This window comes from Crocodylus siamensis, chromosome 1, assembly GCF_052110815.1.
Source record: "Crocodylus siamensis isolate JL-2025a chromosome 1, ASM5211081v1, whole genome shotgun sequence".
Taxonomy (NCBI): Eukaryota; Metazoa; Chordata; order Crocodylia; family Crocodylidae; genus Crocodylus; species Crocodylus siamensis.
In genome coordinates, this window is record NC_143395.1 from 227,821 (window position 1) to 248,595 (window position 20,775).

General features: G+C 50.8%; 1 protein-coding gene across 6 annotated transcripts in view; it reads right to left on the minus strand.

Moving 5' to 3' along the window:
- EFR3B (EFR3 homolog B) overlaps positions 1–20,775 on the minus strand; it is a 131,756-nt gene that overhangs the window by 15,327 nt on the left and 95,654 nt on the right. For all 6 annotated transcript variants that reach the window (XM_090020976.1, XM_090020804.1, XM_090020717.1 and 3 more), the window contains exons 11-18: positions 13,712–13,823; positions 9,477–9,528; positions 8,323–8,495; positions 6,733–6,808; positions 4,583–4,744; positions 2,407–2,538; positions 1,643–1,710; positions 999–1,126 (exon numbers count right to left, since the gene is read on the minus strand). In XM_090020976.1, the coding sequence (XP_089877102.1) occupies positions 999–1,126; positions 1,643–1,710; positions 2,407–2,538; positions 4,583–4,744; positions 6,733–6,808; positions 8,323–8,495; positions 9,477–9,528; positions 13,712–13,823 (903 nt within the window). The remainder of the gene's footprint in view (positions 1–998; positions 1,127–1,642; positions 1,711–2,406; positions 2,539–4,582; positions 4,745–6,732; positions 6,809–8,322; positions 8,496–9,476; positions 9,529–13,711; positions 13,824–20,775) is intronic.

Sequence of the window (20,775 nt, forward strand, 5' to 3'; positions counted from 1 at the left end):
CAGCAAAACTAGAGCTCCCCATGGGATAACAAGGTCTAACGGCCATAAACTCCAGGAAGGTTGATTTAGACTAGACATAAGAAAAAAGTTCTTTACGGTACGAGTGTCCAGTGTCTGAAACAAACTCCCCCCAGAGGTGGTGCAAGCACCTACTCTGGACTCTTTCAAAACACATGTGGATGTTTTTCTTGCTGGGGTCACTTGATCCCAGTTGACTTCCTGCCTATGGCAGGGGGGCTGAACTCGATGATCTTATGATTTCATGAGGTCCCTTCCAGCCCTCAATGGCTATGAAATCTATGAAAACTATGAAGACCATGAAAAAGAAGAGATGAACATTAACGCCTGTGGAGTGAAGGATGAGTCATTACATCAATTGAGCTGTCAACTCAGCTGTCTGAATAGAAATGTCACTGCTGCTGCCAGGCAGCTGGTTTTAGAGCAGGAATCCAAGTGGGATGCTTCTATTCTAGGCAGAAAAAAAATCAGTCTTTGCACCCCCATTTTAGGAGCCTACTTTTAGGGGGAAGGTGCATATGGTATGTGAAAAATTATGGCATAAAATTCCTGCTCCTTAGCTTCAAGAGTAAGTCTCATGAAGCAGTGGCACCTCTCCAGTGAAATGACCGCTGATTTGACCAGGACACGCAGGAAATCTGTAGCTGTGGGATGGGCACCTGGACACAGGTTGTAGGGATAAACCATTGCCCCGCAGGACTGAGCAGGGAGAGGGCTCCAAGGGGCCCTGCTTCTAGTGTGGGTTCTCCTCATGGTACACTGGGTGGCCGTGCCTCAGTTTCCCCAGCTGCCAAACAGAGGCCACCATACAAGGGAAGCCACAGGAGTGACTGGCAGACAGCTCACACCCTGAGCACTACCCACTTCTAGTCCCTGGGGATTTCCACAGCCCGTGAAGATCACTTTCCCTTGAGAATCTTAGCCACGAGAGTCCATGTCATAGTGAGGATGGCCAAGACTGCCACTCGCCTACTTCCTACCTGTCAGCTGGGGGATGTAAGGTGTGCTGAGCCTGTCAGAGTTGTAGCCACTGCCCCCCAGCACCTCGCTGATCTTGCTCTGCCGGAAGAGGACCTCGGGCCCCAGGCGGTCCAGGCTTCTCGTCAGCCTGCAGGAGGAATGTGAGTGAAGAAGACCCCAACATGTTTTCCCCCAGGAGGCCTGCTTTGCATAGGCCACAAGGTCTTCCTAATGAACCCACAGGACTGTCTGACTGGCTCTGAAACTGCAAGTGTATAGGTGCAGAAACTGCCTTGGCTTTTCAGGTGATCATAAAATATTAAAGAAGCCCTTGACTTCATTGGAGTCACACCAGATCTGAGGGAGAGCAGAGTCAGGCTCCAACACCTGGAGGGATAGATGTTGCGGCCTATGGACAGAGATGAAGATTATGGCTGACAAAGGACACAAAGGGAAAGGAAACAGCTCTGAGGATGGGAGAATCCACTTCAGGTCAAGGATTCCTCCCTCAGCTCCTCTGGCAGTGACAGTCCCCATCAAGGCGGCCAGTGGAGAAGAGACACCATGTCAGCATCCTTAGACATAGCATCCTGCAGAGATGCAGGCCGCTGCTCTCAGACTGTGGCTGAGGGCGACGTGAGCCCCTGGAGGGGATGCTCCTTACCTGGGCCTCTCCACAAAAATGTCCTCTGGCAGCAAGTACATGGCCTCCTTCTGCCTCATATCGATGACCTAGGAACCAAGAGGAACTCAAGTCAGTGGCTTCTCCTTGAACTGGATGGTTTAAATAAACCAGCCCCACACCCAGGGGAACCAAATAGGCTATTTTGGCCTTCTTCCACACCCGGTTGGGACTGGACTGACAGCCCTGCAAGCTGTTGTCCTCGGTGTATCTACAAAGCAAGGGCTGCATGGACACACATATCTCAGGGGATCTTCTCCCCAACCCAACTCAACCCAACCCAGCCCAACCCAACATGCCCACCTCAACTGTGTCCTGGAGCGACAACCTCTAGGGGCAAGAGGGGAACTCAGTCCTCAGGTCCCTTCGGTCTTAGATGATTCCTCTCAGTCACAACATGGAGGAGCAGTACATGTGGACTGAGGGGGCAGATTTCCAGCAGAAACACCTGTCCACTGGGGAAGTGGCCCCAAGCCTCTCCAAAATCACATCACACAACCCTTGCAAAAAGAACAATCACTTCCAGCCTGTGTCAGCGTCTAGGGGTAACACCACGGATTTTATACTCACACACCAAGCAGGGAAAGGCTCTGGCATCCCATCACCAGACCTCTGAACTACAGGGTCCAAAGTAATGGTCCCGTCTACCACACTGTGGACTCACTACGGACCTAAGAGACCATCACAAGCCAACAGGCAGAGCTGCACACAGGAGCAGAGCAGGAAGGGGTCAAATCAGGACCAACCTCATGGATGTGCTGGCAGAAGGCTGGCACGGTTGTGAGCTGGCTGATGAGGTTCAAATAGGCAGCGCAGAGGGCGTATAGGGCGCAGCGGTTGTACACGGGCAGATTGTCTTCATTGATCTGGGCGACCTCCTGCAGACACAGACACAACCCCCACGAAAGGGCCTGATGAACACCCTCCCTTGGTGTGGTTTACACTGGGGTTGTACACCAACAGAAGTTACACTGGGATTAGGAGCAGACAGATGCATAGAGCTGCTGTTACTGCACCTTGCCATGGGACAGCAGTGAAGGCAACCACTTGCCTGCCTTCAGCAAATGCTAGCCTGGGATGAATGCAGACACACACACTCAACCCTGGTGAGATGTCCATTGATCTCTACTTCTTTCAGGGATTATTCGTTACAGTTCACTGCTTGCATGGGTTCACGCCTCCTGAAGGCAGGACGGTCACAAGCTTTGGGGGTAGGGGAGGGAATTGGCTTGATGCCAGTACCACCTTCTGGACAACAGAATTTGGGGGGGATGGATAATTTGTCCACATAGAGCAAGAGATGGGGGAGGAGATGGCATCCTGGGATGCTGAAGGACTGATAAGAAGTCCTTTTATCTGCACAAAACAGTCTCACATTACTGAACACTGCTCAAAGATAGACCTCCCCCAAAGCAGCATATGTCTAAGACACCTAGAGGGTGCTTAGCACGAGTTTTCCTGCTTTCATGTGTGGATGCTCCTGTTTTAAGAGCTCTTAGTATAGCCTCAGGGCAATAATGTGAAACAACATCTTAACTAGGACCAAAAATAAAGGGGCGGAGATATCATCATCCCACTGAATGCTCTGGAAAAGGGTGATCTTCGTGGGGCAGTGGGTGGGGGTCATCATGGTACTGGCTTTACCTTCCCCTCCTGGCTGCCTGGCTGCATCTCCAAAAGAGTTGCATTTATTGATTTGGTTTTTTGCCTTGCTATTTATTCCATTTTCTCCAGGCACCCAGAGGTTCCCAGGGATGTGAGGCAGAGAAATAAAGAATTGTAAGAATAATAATAGCAGCAAACAAGTGAAAGCAGAAGACGGCTCGCCATTAGCTGGGGCAAAAAGGTTTCTCAAAGACTTATTCAGATCCATAAGCAAATCTGAGTCCATGCTCTGCAACGGTCTGCCTCCTTGGCTGGAGCAAACACAGACAGACAAAGACCATTTACCCTGCCTTGCTGTGGGGCAGAAAGGATAAATATATGGCAGATGGAGAGGCACTCGGGTACTTTGGGGGTGGGAGGAGAGGGGCAGATAAGCACCAGGACAGGCAGAAATGGCTGCCCCAGGATGCAAATGAACAGAGCTATGGGCACACAACCATACAGCAGTGCACAGTTACTCCTGACTTGCTAAAGGGGAACTTTACCGTGGATTACTGACTTACTGGTGAATGCCTTATGTCCACGCTGCATTTCCAGCTGGGTCAAGGCAGATCCTACCATGTAAATGTGTAGTGTACCTAGGTCCTTAGTGACCTCCTCTGCAGCAAGGCTGATCTGGAGTGACCCCATCAGCCCACGCTAATTAAACCTCATGGCACTTCTCAGGAACGTGTTAAGCCTTGCAGCTATGGGGCTAGATCCTCTGCAGCAGTCGGGTATCACTCTACTAAGCCAAACACCATAACTAAGAGCTAGATCCAGCCAGACCCCATCCCCAAATCCCCGAGGCAGCCCTGTTCAAACCCTCGACACCCATGTGCCAATGTATAGCTTGCACCTCTCTGTGCACCACTTCTGAATGGGGCTCAAGCCAGACCCTCATGCACTGGGATATTTAGTCTGGAGGAGGGACTCGATAACCATCTTCAAATCCCTGAGATGGGCTTTTCTCTGCAGCCATAGGGGACAGGACTAGGAGCAGTGGCCTCAGGTGGGAGCAAGGGAGATTGATGCTGGAGATTCAGGTGGAAGCATCTGACTTTGAGGGGGGTCAAGCACTGGGACAGGCTGCCTAGAGAGGCTGTGGACTCTCCATCCTTGCAAGTTTTCAAGAGCAGGTTGGACAGACACTGGGCTGGGATGCTTTCGTGAGAGATGAGCAGGGGTCCCTTTCAGCCCTACTTTCCTACAATCCGATGATCCTGTTGCCCTGAAAGGAGAGGACCATGGACCCCACTGCTGCCCTCCGTATCCCACCTGCACGGCCAGCACCAGGCGGATGAGGTCCACCACCACCTCCTCGTTGGCCAGCTCAATGCTGATGAGTGCCAGCATGCTGTAGAGAGCCTCGTAGTGTGACTGCAGGTTGCCCTCCTCCTTGCAGGTCAGGTAGATGTGGCGGTACAGCTGCTGGGCATGCTGAGGGAGACAAGGGAGTCAGGCTGGCAGGGCCCTCAGGTGTCCATCTCGTCCAGCCCTTGCTTGAGGCAGGACTGTCCCTATCTAAACCAGCTTAGACAAGGGTTTCGGATCAGGCTCCGGAGCCCTGATTCTGGGAAGCATTTCAGCCTCGGAAAGTGGGAGAAGGGGCTGTGGTGGGTCTTCCCTCATGCCTTGCCAAGGAAAAGCAGCAGGAGCTGGGTCCTAACAAGCCGTGTGTGAACAACTCTCTCACCCGACTACCATACCTGATACCTGGAGCCCCAGACCTGCCCCAGGTCAAGCACAGGAATGTCCTGCCACTGCTATCCAATTAAGCTTACACCTCAATGCCCTACCACTGCAAGGACAGGAAAGTTTGTTCATGTGCATTCAAGAATAATCCAAGAAGTATTATTCCCCACTGGAGAGGAAATCCCTACCACCCAGGCTGATGTGACCAAAGGACAAAATTCCTTCCTGACCCCAAATGTAGCATCTCTCTGGCCCTGAGTGAAAGAGCAAGACCCGCTAGCCCTTTTTCCCTTTTTGGGAAAAAAATTAGACCTACTAGATTTTTGCAAAAAAAAAAAAAATTCATTCATTGTAAGCTTTAAGGGTGTTTGCACCTAAAAGTTTGCAATTCAAGATTGGGTTTTTTGCAAAAATCTAGTAGGTCTAATAAAAGAGATCACCTCTACTACGAGTCCTGAATGCTTTCTCCTCTGGCCCAACATGGCTACAACCTGGATACCCTCCAGCTCTGAGTCACAATCCCCAGCTTGGGCTGCAGACAAAAACCAATGTTTCAGAGGATGGCAACCTCCCACCTGCCCAACATGTAGCAACAGAACGGGGGGGAAAGTCCTTTCTGGCCCCATGTGGCAACCAGCAAAGGCCAGGAGAATGGGAAAAACCCAACACCTTCCGCTGCTCTGCAGCTTGGGGACAGCAGGCACATTTCCACGCACCCCATGCCGTGAGTGGAGAGCCAAAACTCCCCTTTCTATATCCCCTCCACGAACCTATCCCAGCCCTTTTAATCTTCCATAGACAAGCTGGTTGCAGAGCACAGATTCACTCGCTTGCTGTTGAGCATGGGCTTCACCTACGTGCAGCAGATCTTGCTATGAGGGGACCCAGCCCAAGCACAGGCAGCAAGACATCACCCAGCACTGGGGATTCCTGGTCCACTGCAAAGGGTGCCTTAGGACGTGCACTTCCATGGACACCTTCTGCCCCGGGTTCCTGGTCCATGCCTCTTGCCATCACCGTGCCGAGCAAAGCAAAAATCCCATCCACAAAATCCAGGCTGGACCTGATCTCTCATTGGAGCCTGCTGCTGCAGGGGACTGGGAGCCCTCCACTCAGCACCGCTTGGGATCAGGCCCCCGGACTCTGATTTTGGGAAGCATTTCAGCCCTGGAGAATGGGAGAAGGGGCTGTGGTGGGTCTTTACCCATGGCTTGCCAAGGGAAAGCAGCAGGAGCTGGGTCCTAGCACCAGCCTGCCTCAGTCCTGAGCTCACCTGACAGCCTGCTGTGCCCCACCAGGCCGAGCTTTGCCGTCCTGCTGCCCATCGTGTTCAACTTCCGAAGCTCCTCAATAAACACTTCCAACCCAACTTATTCTTCCTACCTGGCTTTTGGTAGGAGCCCCCATTTCTGCACTACCTGTATTTGTGCCAGGCAGTGAACAAATAAAGTAGCAAAGCAACGTGTACCACTTTGGGGAGAGGGCTCAGGTTCATGGTCCTTGTACCAAGACACAAGCTTCATATCCCTATGCAAACCTTCCCCAATGGTCTCTGCTAACACTTGCTGCCCAGGCTCCATTCCCAAGGGAGCTCCCTGAAGGTTTAATTTGACATGATCACTACATACCTCTTAGGACACCCACATAGAAAAGCATTCCCCCATCTGTCTCAGGATAGGTCAGTAGGGACAGCAAAAGGGGTAGATAGGTAGGTGGCCAACACCACCACCTACCTTCTTCATGAAGACAGTATCCTGCCGAGAGCACTTGTCCACTTTCAGCTTCAGGACTGAGATATCGCTGATGGTGCTGCAGTTAAAAGCCAAGGGAGAAGGAAAAATCACTGCTACCAAACACAGTTAAACATTGTCAGAGGAAGGGAGCAGGTAAGGCATCGGGTGAGCGAGTGACCCACCCAAGGCCACTGAAGCAAGCCATCTCAGTGCCCGGGTCTGGATTCAGAAGTTGGGAGCCCAGGACGGCTTCCTACCTCCCTGCATTTCTACCACCGCTGGGCCACTGCCACAACGGTCCCGAAGTGACTGTACTTCCCAGGTGTCATGTATTAAAGAAGGTGGGCTAGAAGCACAGGATTGTAAGGCTGGAAAGGACCTTGAGGCTGGTCTGTCTGATGATGGTGGCAGATCCTGGAGAGGGAAGCACTGGCAGGCTGCAGGTGAGGAGCCCTCAGACTCTGGGGATGAGTCTGCCAGTTCTCAGGTGGGCAGGCCTGCCCTACCCCCTCCTCCCTAGCACCACCGCTGACCCATGAGAGACAAGCCCCAAGAGACCACCAAGTCTCAGGCTGTCCAAATGGCAGCCTCGATGGTTCAATCTTGGTCCACAGGGAGTGGAAACCCCTGCAGCTGCCACAGACCCTAAATTAGCACCCAGGGGGCTAATGCCACCACCACTTGCTGCCCAACATGTGGCGGGACGTTCAGACCACAAGAAACCCCAAGTCCAGATATGACCCCACAACCCAAAAGAGTAGGACAGCCTTTCTCTAATCCATTCCCCTGCACTGAGACAAGGCAAAGTCGGACCAGACCTCCCTTGGCAGACATCTATCCCATCTGTCCCTACACACCTCCCATGAAGGAGATGCTATAGCCTCCCCTGGCAACGAGGTCCAGGTTTCCCCCTCCTTGGAGACTCAGGATGCATCTCTTCCTTTCCAGTCTAAACCTTCCTGCCTGCTGATTATTGTATTTACCCAAATCCAAGATGATGCTGAATTTAAGACGACTCCTCAAGAATTCGATTCTGTACATGGAAAATATATCAATTTGTCATAATTTTCTGTGTGTGAAAAGCCAATTTTTAAGAAAGTTGTGTTAAATTTGTATCCTCCCCGGTGGGGAATGCAGTGCCAGGGGGACAAGTGGGGAGTGGGCAGGCAGTAGAGAGAAAGGATCCAAGATAAGCCCCCCACCTTGTGTTAAATGAGGGGGGAAACCCTCATCTGAGATTTGAGTAAATGCCGTAAATTATTCTTGCCCCTCCTATAATGGCCGAGGAGAACCATCCCCTTCTGTCATGACCACTGCAGTATTGCCAACTCTCATGGTTTTTGGCGTTCTTAAAGTCTGCGCTTTGGAAATGTGAAAACATAGCTCTTTCTTTCATCTATATATGTAAATATAAATATAGACACAACAAAGAGCTAAGTTTTTCTTCACTTTTTTCTAAGACACCAAAAACCATGCAAGTTGGCAACGCTGCCGCTCCGCCTCGCACTTGCGACTGCTGCCTAAAGAAACCGCCTTGGCAAAGACCCTGGAGACAGAGCCCCAGACTTTCACTGAGATCTGCTGCTGTACCTGACGGTGGAAAACTTGTGCCTGTTCCCTTGGCGATCGATGAAGCTGATCAAGATCTCAAGGACAAAGAGACGGATCTCAGGGTCTTCCATCAGGGCCGGGGAGAGCAGTCTGTCCAGGAAGGAGCTGGGAAGGGCTGTGAGCATGTTGGTGCACTGGAAACCTATGGAGACCTGCACAAGGTGGAAGGAGAAGAGAGAGGATATTAATGAGGGTCGCAGCTCTGAAATGACCCCCACTCCCGATGAGGAAAGCACCGAATGAATGCCAGGGAACTCAATCGCCTGCAGAGGCATCACATTAAGAGAGGGAGCTCTGGTGCACTGGGCTTCTGCACGGCCCTGAAGCAGCTGGCTTATGGGGGGCTATGGGAAGTGGACAGAAAACGGGGCACAGGTGCTACTGTATTGTTCTGATCAGAAGCTGACCTTGTTTTTTCCATCCAAAAAGAGCCCTAATGACCGATATCTAAGGTCAACCTATCATCAGGCTCCTAACGCCCTTGGCTTTTTCCCTTGCAGTAATTTTGCTGGGCAATAAAAGCACCATCTCTAATTTATTTTTATTTTTTCGAGGTAGCTTCTTTTAGTCTCTTCAGTGCACTTAACCTCCTTCCCTTGTTTCTTCTGTGGGACTTAAGAGTCATAGACTCATAGAAAATGAGGGTTGAAGGGATCTCAGGAGGTCATGTCTAGTCCAACATCCTGGGGACCAACCCCAGTTATATCCCCAACTTGGTAAGGGCAAGAACTGGGTGAGGTTGTTTGTAGTTACTGACTTCTATTCAGGCTGTTTTTTTCCTTAAAACTGAACCCAGAAAACATAGGGTTAACTTGCATGTGGGGTTGACTTATAATCAGACAAATACAGCATGCAACTGGGGAGGGGAGAGTCTGTTCCGCGTGCGGGCCTGGGCAGTCATGAGGAGACCCAGCCTAGAGAAGCAAGAGGGGCTGTGAATACCCTACACCAACACCACTGCCATGTGCTCCAAGGGACAAGCGGCCTCAGTGCCCATTCAAGCCCCAAGCAATCCAGCCACTGAAGTACCGGCTGTCTGGGGGTGCACAATGTGACTGCACTTTTGCTGTCAATCTGCTCCCGCTGGCTTCACACCGCTAGTAATGCATGTGCATGGCAGGATGTGACCCTACCTGAAGAAGGGATTTCAGCAGCATTATCTGAGTCAGACGGTTCCTGTTCTCTCTGCAAGGGACAGAAAGACGGGGTAAGGCCTGGCCGAAAACATGGTTCTCTCTTTTTACTGGAAACACACTGCTAAACGATCAAAGGAAGCTTCCCCCATCCAGGGCCAGCACAGGGTTGATTCCTCTGGGATAGGCACTACTGTCTGCCCTCGGCTCCCTTTCAAATGACTCCAGAAATACTTCATTCAGGGTTCATGGTAGAGGGGATATCTTTTATTAGACCAACTTGATTTTTGGGGGGGAAAAATTAGACCTAGATTTTTGCACAAAAAAAAAATTGTTAATTGTCAGCTTTAAGGGTGTTTGCATCTGAAAGTTTGCAATTCAAGGATTTTTTTTGCAAAAATGTAGTAGGTCTTATAAAAGAAATCACCTCTACCACGAGTCCTGAATGCTTTCTCCTCTGGCCCAACACAGCTACAACCTGGATACCTGACGCTCCAGAAATACTTGGCATTTTCAACATTGCTCCAGTCTTGCTCCTAGCTCTCTCTCTTGGTACCACCAAAAATGATCCTGCTCTAGCCCAGAGTGGTCATACCCTCCCAAAACAGCTGCAGGCTGATATCCTGCTGTCCCCTTTAATTACTGCAGGGAAGTGCTACATTTGGAGCCTGGGCCTGATTTGGGTATCACACCATGGATGGGTGCAACACCACTGATTTCCATGGAGGGACTCTAGCTTTTCACTCATGCCAAGTCATTGGTCTCTATGTTCTAATTACTCCCAAACCAGAATTTGGATTTAGTGTATAGGACTGGGTAGATATCTGTATTCATGTCAAGGTAAGTAAGAGAGGCCTGGAGGTGTCCACTGAATTTTAATTCAGTCCGTCCTCAAAGACAGAGTTGAAGGGAGGGCAGCTGCCATGTAGAATCACAGAAAATGAGGGTGAAGGGACCTCAGGAGGTCACATCTAGTCCAACCCCCTGCTTCAAGCAGGACCAGCCCCAGCTACATCATCCCAGCCAGGGCTTCGTCTACCTGGATCTTCAAGAACTGCCCAGGGAGAAAGCAGCCGTCTGATGTCGTGGCTCCACCATCCCCGTCCCCAGAAAGGAAAAGAGCAGCTTTCCCCTGTATAAAGGGGCAACAGGCCCGACGCTGGGATCACAGCAATAGAAAACGGAGGATGCTCTGCTGAACTGAACGGGCCTGATCCTGTTCTCATGCTTATGTAAATCAGGAGTGATGCTACTCAAGTCACTGGAGTGCCACTGGTGTTAGGGAAACCAGAACGGGGTAAACCCAGCTTGGCACATTCAAGTCCCAGCATTGGCTCGGCGGGGTTGTTATAATCTACTCCTGATCTCTTTGTCAATTATCTCTTCTCTTTGAAACCATTATCCCGGCTCCAAAGAACAGCTTCTCCACTGTTCCCAATCTCCTTAGCCCATTATGGGGTGGGTTCCCCCTCTGCCTCCTCCGTGAAGCTTGAAATAGCATCCTTCTATTCACTGCAGATAAAAGCTTTTTTGCACCAGCTAATCAGGGCCCTGAGGGCTGCCATCCGCGAGGCTGCATTAGCACAAATAGGTCAGCGCCCCGCAAAGGTCACGCTGTCGGCTGTACTACAGGCCCTCTATTCCCGCTTGCCCCATGAAATGTAGCAGTAGAGGCGCCGGCTGCTATCAGAGCCTCTTGCTTTCTTCAGATGAGCCCCTTCTAATTAAGCAGCTGGATGGAGTAGAAGCAGAGGGGTATTGTCTGGAAACAATCCGGCTGGCTATGCAGACACTGTGGAGGGCAGCCATGAAGCGTGCCCTCCTTGCTCACTCCTGCCCTGCATTTATGTTCGTAGAGTGACGATCTAAGCTCCTGCGTGTGCTGCTGCCAGGCTCTCGCGCATCCTGCGAGACATGAGCTATGGGCTGCTCTCAAGCAGCTCTGATGCCTCATTTCCAGGAGCTGGCAGGAGCAGGGCCTGCTTTGGGGTGTCACTGAGGTGCCGAGGCTGCCCCAAAAAGAGCCCTGCAGTCACTTGCAAAGGAGAGCAGAGTGCTCCCCCGTTTCAAAGTCTTGGCTTACCCTCTCCAGACAGAGGTTGCTCCCTTGGTAGCTGAAACAGTATACAGGTCTCTCTCCAGAGACCTAAATTCTGCCTCTCTGAGTTAAGCAGAAGCCAGGCACATCCATCTGAGCCCGGACCTTGGTCCAGGGAGTGCATGCCATGTGCCCATCATCCGTCCTCTCACCCCATCCCCTGTATATCTGGGGAAAAGTGGCTTAGCCTTCTGGGCACGGGTGAGAGCAGGGGCTGAGGTCCCAGCCGGCTCTAGCACTCCGTGTTGAGTGCAGTGACACATCAGTTGTGGGTGCTCTGCCTTTCTCCAAAGCAGTGTGCCCAGAGACACAATGAGTGAAGTGGGAAACAGCCCTCGATGCCCAATTCATCCTGCCCCCTGCCACAAGCTCCCACGATGTCCAGAACAGGAGAGCCTCAGACCTATAAGCTAACTCTAATGAGTCTGTTGGCTTTGCTGTGCTGCTTTGGAAGGGGTTCAATCAGGAAAACCTCCCGTAGAGACCATGGGCGAGACCGATTGATCGAGGCTGGACTGCGTCTGCGCAGGCAACTGCTAGACCCAGCCAAGGGGGCTGGAGATAGAGCTGGGAAGAAACACGGAGGTGTGGAGCAGGGATAAACCCAGTCTGGCCTGGCCCAGATAACAGAGCTAGAGCAAAACCAGGTATTTCACAGTGTATAAGTCTATGCAGTGTACAAGTGGACCCCATATTTCTGTTCAAAAAAGTTTTTCATAGATTCGGTGTATAAGTCAACCCATGTTTTATAATGACTCATTTGAAAAACATGCCATGTACAGTATGTGGCAGGAAGAATTGAGAACAAACAATCACTGCCATGACTGTTTCTGATGGCGGTCTCGCTAACTACCACAGGCTGCAGGTAAGCTTAATTGGATAGCTTGGGGTAATTAAGTGCATTTGGTCTTTGTTAAAATAGTACCGAATCACGAGTCTAAAACAGTAATGTAAGATGATTAAAGAGAATCATTACACTTTCACACAAAGGGGGACAAACAACAGTCCGTTCATAACGGATGTGATTATGGTAACTAATTCATGTAATTAGTGCACTCGCACCTCATGAGTTCACACTATCGTCACTAATTTATTGCATGCTTAATGGTAACAGGAACACAACTTGAATGATGGTGGCCATTCTTTGCTTTGCTTTGATGACTGTTTCAAAGATGAACAAACTTTGAAACAATTTTTTTCATTTCAAAGTACTGATACAGTGTATAAGTCGAGGTGGAAATTTAAGGGGAAATATTTTGGCTTCAAACTTTGACTTTTACACCATGAAATATGGTAACAGGATGTTGCACTGAGATTTAGGAGGCAAAGAAAATCCAGGTCCCAGATATCACTAAAATAAGAACAGGTCAGCACAGGATTAGCATTCGGACTGGCTGGGAAACACGTAACTGGGGAACGTATAAAAAAAAGATGATTTAGGACATCTTGTCTTAAATTTAGGACACCTGTTCCCTCTGTCACCCAGCCTGATCTCCTGGCCAACCAGGAATAAAGCTAAGCCAGTTGTACTCACTGTGTCTCCCTACTCGAACCCTATTGCAGTAGGAGCTGACAGCAATTCCTGCCCTGCAGCCCCTTCTCTCTTTAAGGCACGGGTCTCCCCAGATTTCTCTTGCCCCTCAAACTTATTCTTCCACTGAGGCAGGGATCCCTGCCTTGGAGAGATCCACATTCCTGGCAGCAAGGGACCCTGCCACCCCCCAGGGCTCACTCAGGCAGGACTGTCTCAGCTGTGGGGCTGGTTGTGCTAGCTGGTCACCTCACCAGTAGCAACTGGACTGAGCTCCAGCAGCTCATGTTAGAGAAGTCCCTGATGGGCACCATTTCAACCAGCCAGGGCTGGACTTGAACCAGTATCCAGAGGAGCAAGGCTCTGTATCAGCAGAAGATTTTCTACTTGCCCCAGGAACTCAGAGGACAAATCCTGAGAGCCAGTGATCTGAAACTCTGGTTCTGGATAGGGGAAAATAACCCCCCACTGCTGGCGCATTCTCCTTGACAGCAGGGGACATTTCCCCATCCACACCAGGGCAACTCCCAAGCCAGCTCCCAGCGTGTTACATGACAAAGGTGCAGGAGACGGAGGGGGAGAAAGGAAGGGAAAGTTTGTCCTCACCCAGCTTTCCCAGTGTCCAGAGCGTGATGCAGAGAAGGCAGTGGGACCTTGCTCATGATGAAGAGCATGACCTCAGACCGCTGGTAGGTGGGCAGGGTGCTGGCAAAGGTACCTGGGAAAACAGACAAGATGGACTCAGAGCGTGCAAGACAGTCTAGGCCCAGCAGGAACACAGAGCAGAGAGCTCGTGTTTGCATGAGCATACATGCCCTGGCCAAATCCTGCTCTCCAAAATCTGCCTTGAGACCAGTTAGCCTATAAGGTGTAACTCTGTCCTAACACAGCTACCTACCTCTTTCTGCCTAAACTGCAAATCCTAAACTAGCACCCAGGAGGCTAATACCACCACCATGTGCTCCCCCATGCACGGCAGGTTGTCCAGACCACAAGAAACCCCAAATCCAGATATGCCCCCACAACACAGAAGAGCGGGACAGCCCTTCTCTAGTCCACTTCCATGCACTGAGACAAAGCCAAATCGGCCCAGACCTCCCTTGGCAGACACCTATCTCACCTGTCCCTAAGCACCTCCCACCAAGGAGATGCTATAGCCTCCCTAGGCAAGGGGGTCCAGGGGTTTTACTCTCTTGGAGAGTCAGGGTTCATCTCAGCTCCAGTCTAAACCTTCCTACCAGTCCCCCCCAAAAATTGCGTCCGCTATACCCCTTGTTCTCCAAACCACAGGTTCTCCTGGCTCTTTGCTGCTGGAAAGGACTGAAATCCTGAGTTGTGAAACTCAGACCAGATCTCACCCCACTTAGTAAACACCTAAGTGGATTTAGGTACCTAAATGCAATCCTATTCCTCCCTGCTTGAGGTAAGGCAAAAAGCATCCTGCACGTTGCTGTGTGTGACTCAGCCTCACAGCTCAAATGACGGTGTGTTGGACACTAATGTTTATACAGGGAGTGGAGAGGATGGACCAGGCACACCTGGGTGGTGGAGTCTGTAGGGCAGAGGCGGGCAATTATTTTGGGCAGAGGGCTGCTTACTGAATTTTGGCAAGCTGTTGAGGGCTGCATTTCCCTCTCTCATGCTAGACAGGGGCTTCGGGTTGGGGGGTGGCGGCGGGGCTGGGCAGGCCTTGCTGCTAGGTCCTGCCACCGGCTTTCCCTGGGTCCTACTGCCCCTGTCTCCTGTCATCTTTGACAGGAAGCCAGGAGCAAATAAATACTAATTTTCTAAATTTTTTAGGGGCCCCATGGGCCGGATAGAATGTCCTGGTGGGAGGATCCAGCCTCCAGCTATATTTTGCACACCTCTGTTGTAGGGTGTAATCCAAGCCATTTTGAAAGCACGTTCTTCTGCTTTTCAGGTGCCAGAATGATGGACAATATGGGCAGGAAGGACAGGCCCTCGGCAGTGGTGTTCCTGATAGAAACGTGACTCACTTGAAGTCTCATTTGGAGCTTTAGTTGTCCAGGATTTGGGTTTTAGCTGGTTTGGAGAGCCCCAGGTGGGCTTTTCTCTCTGTACAGTCACTCCTGAATGACTTGGATGACTTTCTTTACAGGAAAGGAGCCTTGTTAACTGAAGGCAGCTGTGACTCCACCACCAGATCTGAGATGGAAAAGGCCTGGTAGAACATCTTACCTGTCCACTCATCTACTCCATCTCCCAACCTGGGCAGGATGATTACCTTCAGCTTGTTTCCCCAGAATTTAGACTAGCCCAATTCAAAACATCCCTGAAGAAGAAGCCCACAGGGAGACGAGAGAAAGGTTGAATGGGTCCTCTCATCCCGCTGGCTGCCCATGCAGGAAGGATCCCTACAGTGAAAATGCCAGACTAGTCTCAGAAGCACTGACTCATGGCTATTGTACAATGAAATTGCCCATTTTGCTCACCAGCTTTGGCAACAGCTCCAACTCAGCCAGGGTCTCTACCAGCCTCACTGGGCCAATGAACTCCTCTACAACCCAGGGCTCCCCTTACAAGTCCCCTTCACTTGGCCCAACAACCAGGGTCTTTATCCTCAAGTGTGAGAAGAGACGGACATGAAATCTTAGGGGAGCCTACTCCAGGCTCTGTTGCTTAAACATCTTCCCCTTGTCCCTCCTACCTACAGACACATATCCCTCAGCAAGGGAGGAGGGCAACCCAAAAGGGTTTGTATCTGCCAAAGGTTGGCTCCTTGGTGACAGACGGTGAGTCTCAGTCTAGCTCTTCATCCTCCCCCAGACGGTCTCTTCCTCCTCCAGAGACTTTCCATGCTAACCCTGGTGTCTCTGTTCCTCAAAGCCTTGGTCTCCCTCCCTAAGATAACAACCTAACCCAGCAGCAGAAGGCCACTCTCAGTCGCCAGGCCTCTGATTACTGCTCAGTTTAGGGGTCCTTGTTTCATAGTTTCATAGTTAGTAGGGTTGGAAGGGACCTGACAGATCATCGAGTCCGACCCCCTGCCATGGCAGGAAAGAGTACTGGGGTTAAACGACCCCAGCAAGGTGTACATCCAGCCTCCTCTTAAAGCCCCCCAGGGTAGGAGCCAACACCACTTCTCTTGGACGTTGGTCCAGATCCTAGCTGCCCTGACAGTGAAGTCGCGCCTCTTTATGTCTGGTCTGAATCTCCCCTCTGTCAGCTTGTGACCGTTATTCCTGGTCACTCCCGGTCCAGTGCCTGCTGGTCCCCCCTGACTAGTTTGTAACAGGCAACTGGATCCCCCCTCAGCCTTCTCTTGTGGAGGCTGAATAGATTCAGGTCCCGTAGCCTCTCCACATAGGGCCTGCACTGCTGCCCCCTGACCATGCGAGTGGGCTCCTCTGGACCCTCTCCATGTTGTTCACATCCCTCCTGAAGTGCGGCGCCCAGAACTGGACGCAATACTCCAGCTGCGGCCTGACCAGTGCCGCATAGAGGGGGAGGATCACCTCCTTGGACCTGCTCGAGATGCATCTGTGGATGCAGGACAAGGTGCGGTTGGCCTTCCTGACTGCATCCCCACACTGCCGGCCCACGTTCATCTTGGCATCAATGATGACTCCAAGATCCTTTTCTGCCTCTGCACTGACGAAAAGAGAGTTCCCCAGCCTGTAGGTATGGTGCTGGTTCTTCCTCCCCAGGTGCAGCACCCTGCACTTGTCAGTGTTGAATCCCATCCTGTTCTCATCCGCCCACCCCTGTAACCTGTCTAAGTCCAACTGTAGCCTATTCCTTTCTTCTAATGTGCTCACATCCCCCACATGTTAGTGTAATCAACAAATTTGAACAGGATGCTATTTATCCCCTCGTTCAAGTCGCTAATGAAGATGTTGAACAGCGCGGGCCCGAGGACTGAGCCCTGGGGGACCCCGCTGCCCACATCCCTCCAGATCAAAAATGACCCATCCACCACCACTCTCTGGGTGCGGCCCTCCAGCCCGTTGGCGACACATTTGACTGTGTGGGTGTCAACACCACAGCCCCCAGTTTCTTAATGAGAACGGGCTGAGAGACAGTGTCGAAGGCCTTGTGACCAAGGACAGACAGGTTCCTTTCCCTATACATTTCCCTCTTTCCTATCTGGACCCCTGGAGACAACGTGACTTTGTTCTGGCATGAAACAAGGCTGCAGCACTGAACTAGAACAGCCAGGACATTGTATGCTATGCCCAGGGCCCTATTATTAGCTTATGCCCTTGCCATTCCCTCCCCAAATCTAACTGCAAAACTGAAGCCCTTGATGCTGTTCTCATGGTACACAAAGCTTCAGCAAAGTCTCAACCTTCGCTCCAAATCCCTTTGAATTCAGTCTCAGAAAGCAGGCTTCATTCAGGGATTTTTGAAGTCACGCTGCCCTCTGCTGACATTTCGCTCTCCGGGGAAGATGCTATAACAGAGGAGCATTGCCATTCTTGCTGCATCCAAGTTGATCTAAGAGCTTGGAATAATGACCTGTAAATGATTGATTTCCCATGATGTGCAGCCCTGGGAGGGGCACCTCTCAGACAGACAGGGCTGCCCAAGCAGCTGTCACTTGCAGTCCAAACGGGATCCAAACTTCTCCCCAGCTTCAATTTCCAGCACGAAGGCAGATCAGCCCCCCGGGAAACTTACTGACAAGACGTCGGTGAAACAAATAAATGCCGGGATGAAGAACTGGGTTATGGTTATGAGAAAGCACACGTCTGCAGTTTCTGTAGAGACAATTCATATGCTGCAGTGAAAAATCAATCGGCTGCAACATGTGGCAGTGGCACAGATCGAGTTTGGGTTTAAAGATGTTGTCAGGATTTAGTGACTTTATTTCTCTTGATAGGGAGAGCAATATTATGCTAACAGCCAGATCCTCAGCAGAAAGCAGAGAATCATAAGGCCTTGTTAAACAGAAACTCAAGATGGCTTCTGGAGCACTTAACCCCTGCGCAGGCTGCACATTAACACCTTTTAAGTGGCTTAAAGCACTTGTTATTCCACTTAATGTTACCCCACTCCAGGGCAGGATTATCTCCAATCCACCGAATTTTGCTCCTGTTTTAACTCGTGGCTACTCTCCACAGCTTTTCCACCCAAGCTGAAGTCCACTGGCATCTCAGGAAGCAGCAGGCCCACTTTGTCTCTTCCCGCTGCTTGCTTTGACTGGCTCCGGTCCTGCCAGAAGCAGAGCCAGATATGTCCCAACGACACAGCTGCCCACCCTGCTTGGACCCAGCTGGCTCTGCTCCCAGTGCGGAGCAAAGCCAAGTCCAAACAGCAGCGGGGACACAGTTCCCTCCCCGCTTGGACCTGGATGGCTCTGCTCCCAGCAGGAGCAGAGCCAGTCAGAGCAGTGGCAAGAAGCACCACGGCTTCCAGGAGCTGGGGCTGCAGCACTCGCTGTGCCCTGAGGGAGCAGGAAGCCTGTTTCTGCCCTAGCTCCTTGTCCTGCCCCTGCTCACCAAGCCTCTAGAGGCAAATCAGAGCTGTACAAGTGAGGGACAATCAGAGCAGGTGTTCTGCCTTTAGTGTATGACTGCTCCACTAAGCTGAACAGCACTAAGCCGATTAACATTTGTTCAGCTTACAGCATAAGGTCTGACAATGCCCATAGAGAAGTTGGGCTGGAAGGGACTTCCAGCGGTCACATCCAGTCCAACCTCCTGCCTGAGGCAGGATCTGCCCTATCCAAATCATCCCAGACAAATCCACAAGTTAAATGCTTAGTAAAACTACCGTCAACCCCAACACAACATAAGACGACACACCCAACCCTGCCCCAGGGAGGGCAGGGGGACCACGGTGGCCAACGTCATGCTGCTGCAAAGGTTGATAATATACGCTTGAGAAATTCTGGGTAGAGGGTCATGCCCCCTGCTACCGAGGGAGGGAAACTTCCCCCCAGTCTGTACCAATCTGACCGGGGGGAAATTTCTTCCTGACCACAAATGTAGCATCGGTCTGACCCTGAGCAAAGGGGAAGACCCTCTAGCCAGGACCCTCCAGGGTTGAGTCCCAGCAGGATCACTGGCACAGCCCCGTCCCCATCCCCAGTCTGGGCTTCAGCCAAAACCAAGTGCCTCAGAGGGAGGTTTAAAACCTCCTGACCCATGGAGCAGAAACACTGGGAGGGGGCAACCAGCAAAGCCCAGAAACCTGGGAAACCCCCATAGCAAAACACAGGCATCACTGCACCTAGATCATCCCTGCCCAGTGGCAGCTCAACCTCTTCTTGAACATAAATCAGTGCAGCCCTTTTGAAGGCAGCTGAGTTGCTTCTGTTCACACCAGTTGAGGAACTGGCGCCTGAAGGTGTTTTAAGGGAGCTCTGGCAGGCTCCACTTTCAGTTGCTACAGCACATAACAATCCTTTGGTTATACACCGCAAATGTTATTCTCCCCCAGAGCCAGGTCCTATTGCCACACTTGTCCCCACCAAGCCTGATCCCAAGCCCGGTCACTCTCTCTACAACCCTTGTATCACCACTGCGTTGGCATTAAATGGGACTGCAGATCACAAGTCAGTAGACAGAGCTACAAGGAACATGCTTCTTCTCTTCCATGGGTCCCACAGCAGGAGACAAAGACCAGACTCCATCCACCTATTAGATGTCTAAGGGCTCTGCCACATGTATAAATGAAAGCTGGATAGAAACCAGCTATAAAGTTGTTTCACATTTTCAAGCACTAACTTTGTAGCTAGTCAGTTCTTTTTATAGCTGGACGGCCATTTTTACAGCATTATAATTACTCTGCATGTGTTGCTGATCTAAATTTATTTCTCAAATCACCAGTTAATTCTTTGACAATTACTTTGGACATGTGGCTGGTCAACATTTATTTTGCCATTCACCAGTTAACTGCATGATAATTACTTTGTACACGTGGCTGGTCAAAATTTATTCTGCCATTCACCAGTTAACTGCATGATAATTGCTTTGTACATGTGGCTGGTCAACATTTAATCCGCAATTCACTAATGAATTGTGTGATAATTACCTTTTACATGTGGCCAGTCTAAATTTATTGCACAATTCACCAGTTAATCGCATGATAATTACTTTGAACCTGTGGCCAGCCTAAATTTATTGCACAGTTCACCAGTTAATTATGTAATATATGTATATGGTAGGGGCTCAAGTGGACTTAGCTACCCAAGTTCCATTGTGTTCTGCCGTGCTTGGAGTCCCTGAAAGTAGATGACTGTATCCGCTTGTGTAACACACCGTCATCTCACTCTTAACGACTGAGCCACCCACAAGCAGTGAGGAAGAGCAGGACCCGCCTGCCCTTTGTATCAGCTGCTTTTCAGGGATTCACACAGGATGAGAATGGATTACATGTAGGCAGCCCAATGTGTCAATAGGAATCTTGCTGCTGACTTTCAAACAGGCTTTGGTTTGAGCCTCTTACACATCAGGCTGCAATTCTGTTTCCTTGCTGCTTCCAAAGCCATTAATTAGAATCTCCTCCAAGGGGTGGGACTGAAGTCCGTCAGCTCCCCGTCTTAGGCCTAGAGCAGAGCAGAAGCAGAATTTGCCCCTCCATGCGATGCGGGATCTGGACTATCCCCTGATGTTTGAACAACTAAACAGCACTCATCCAAACCAACCCACAGGAGAGCAGGCAACAGAGTCCATGTCCCAGTCTTAGAAGAGCAGCCCCCAGCC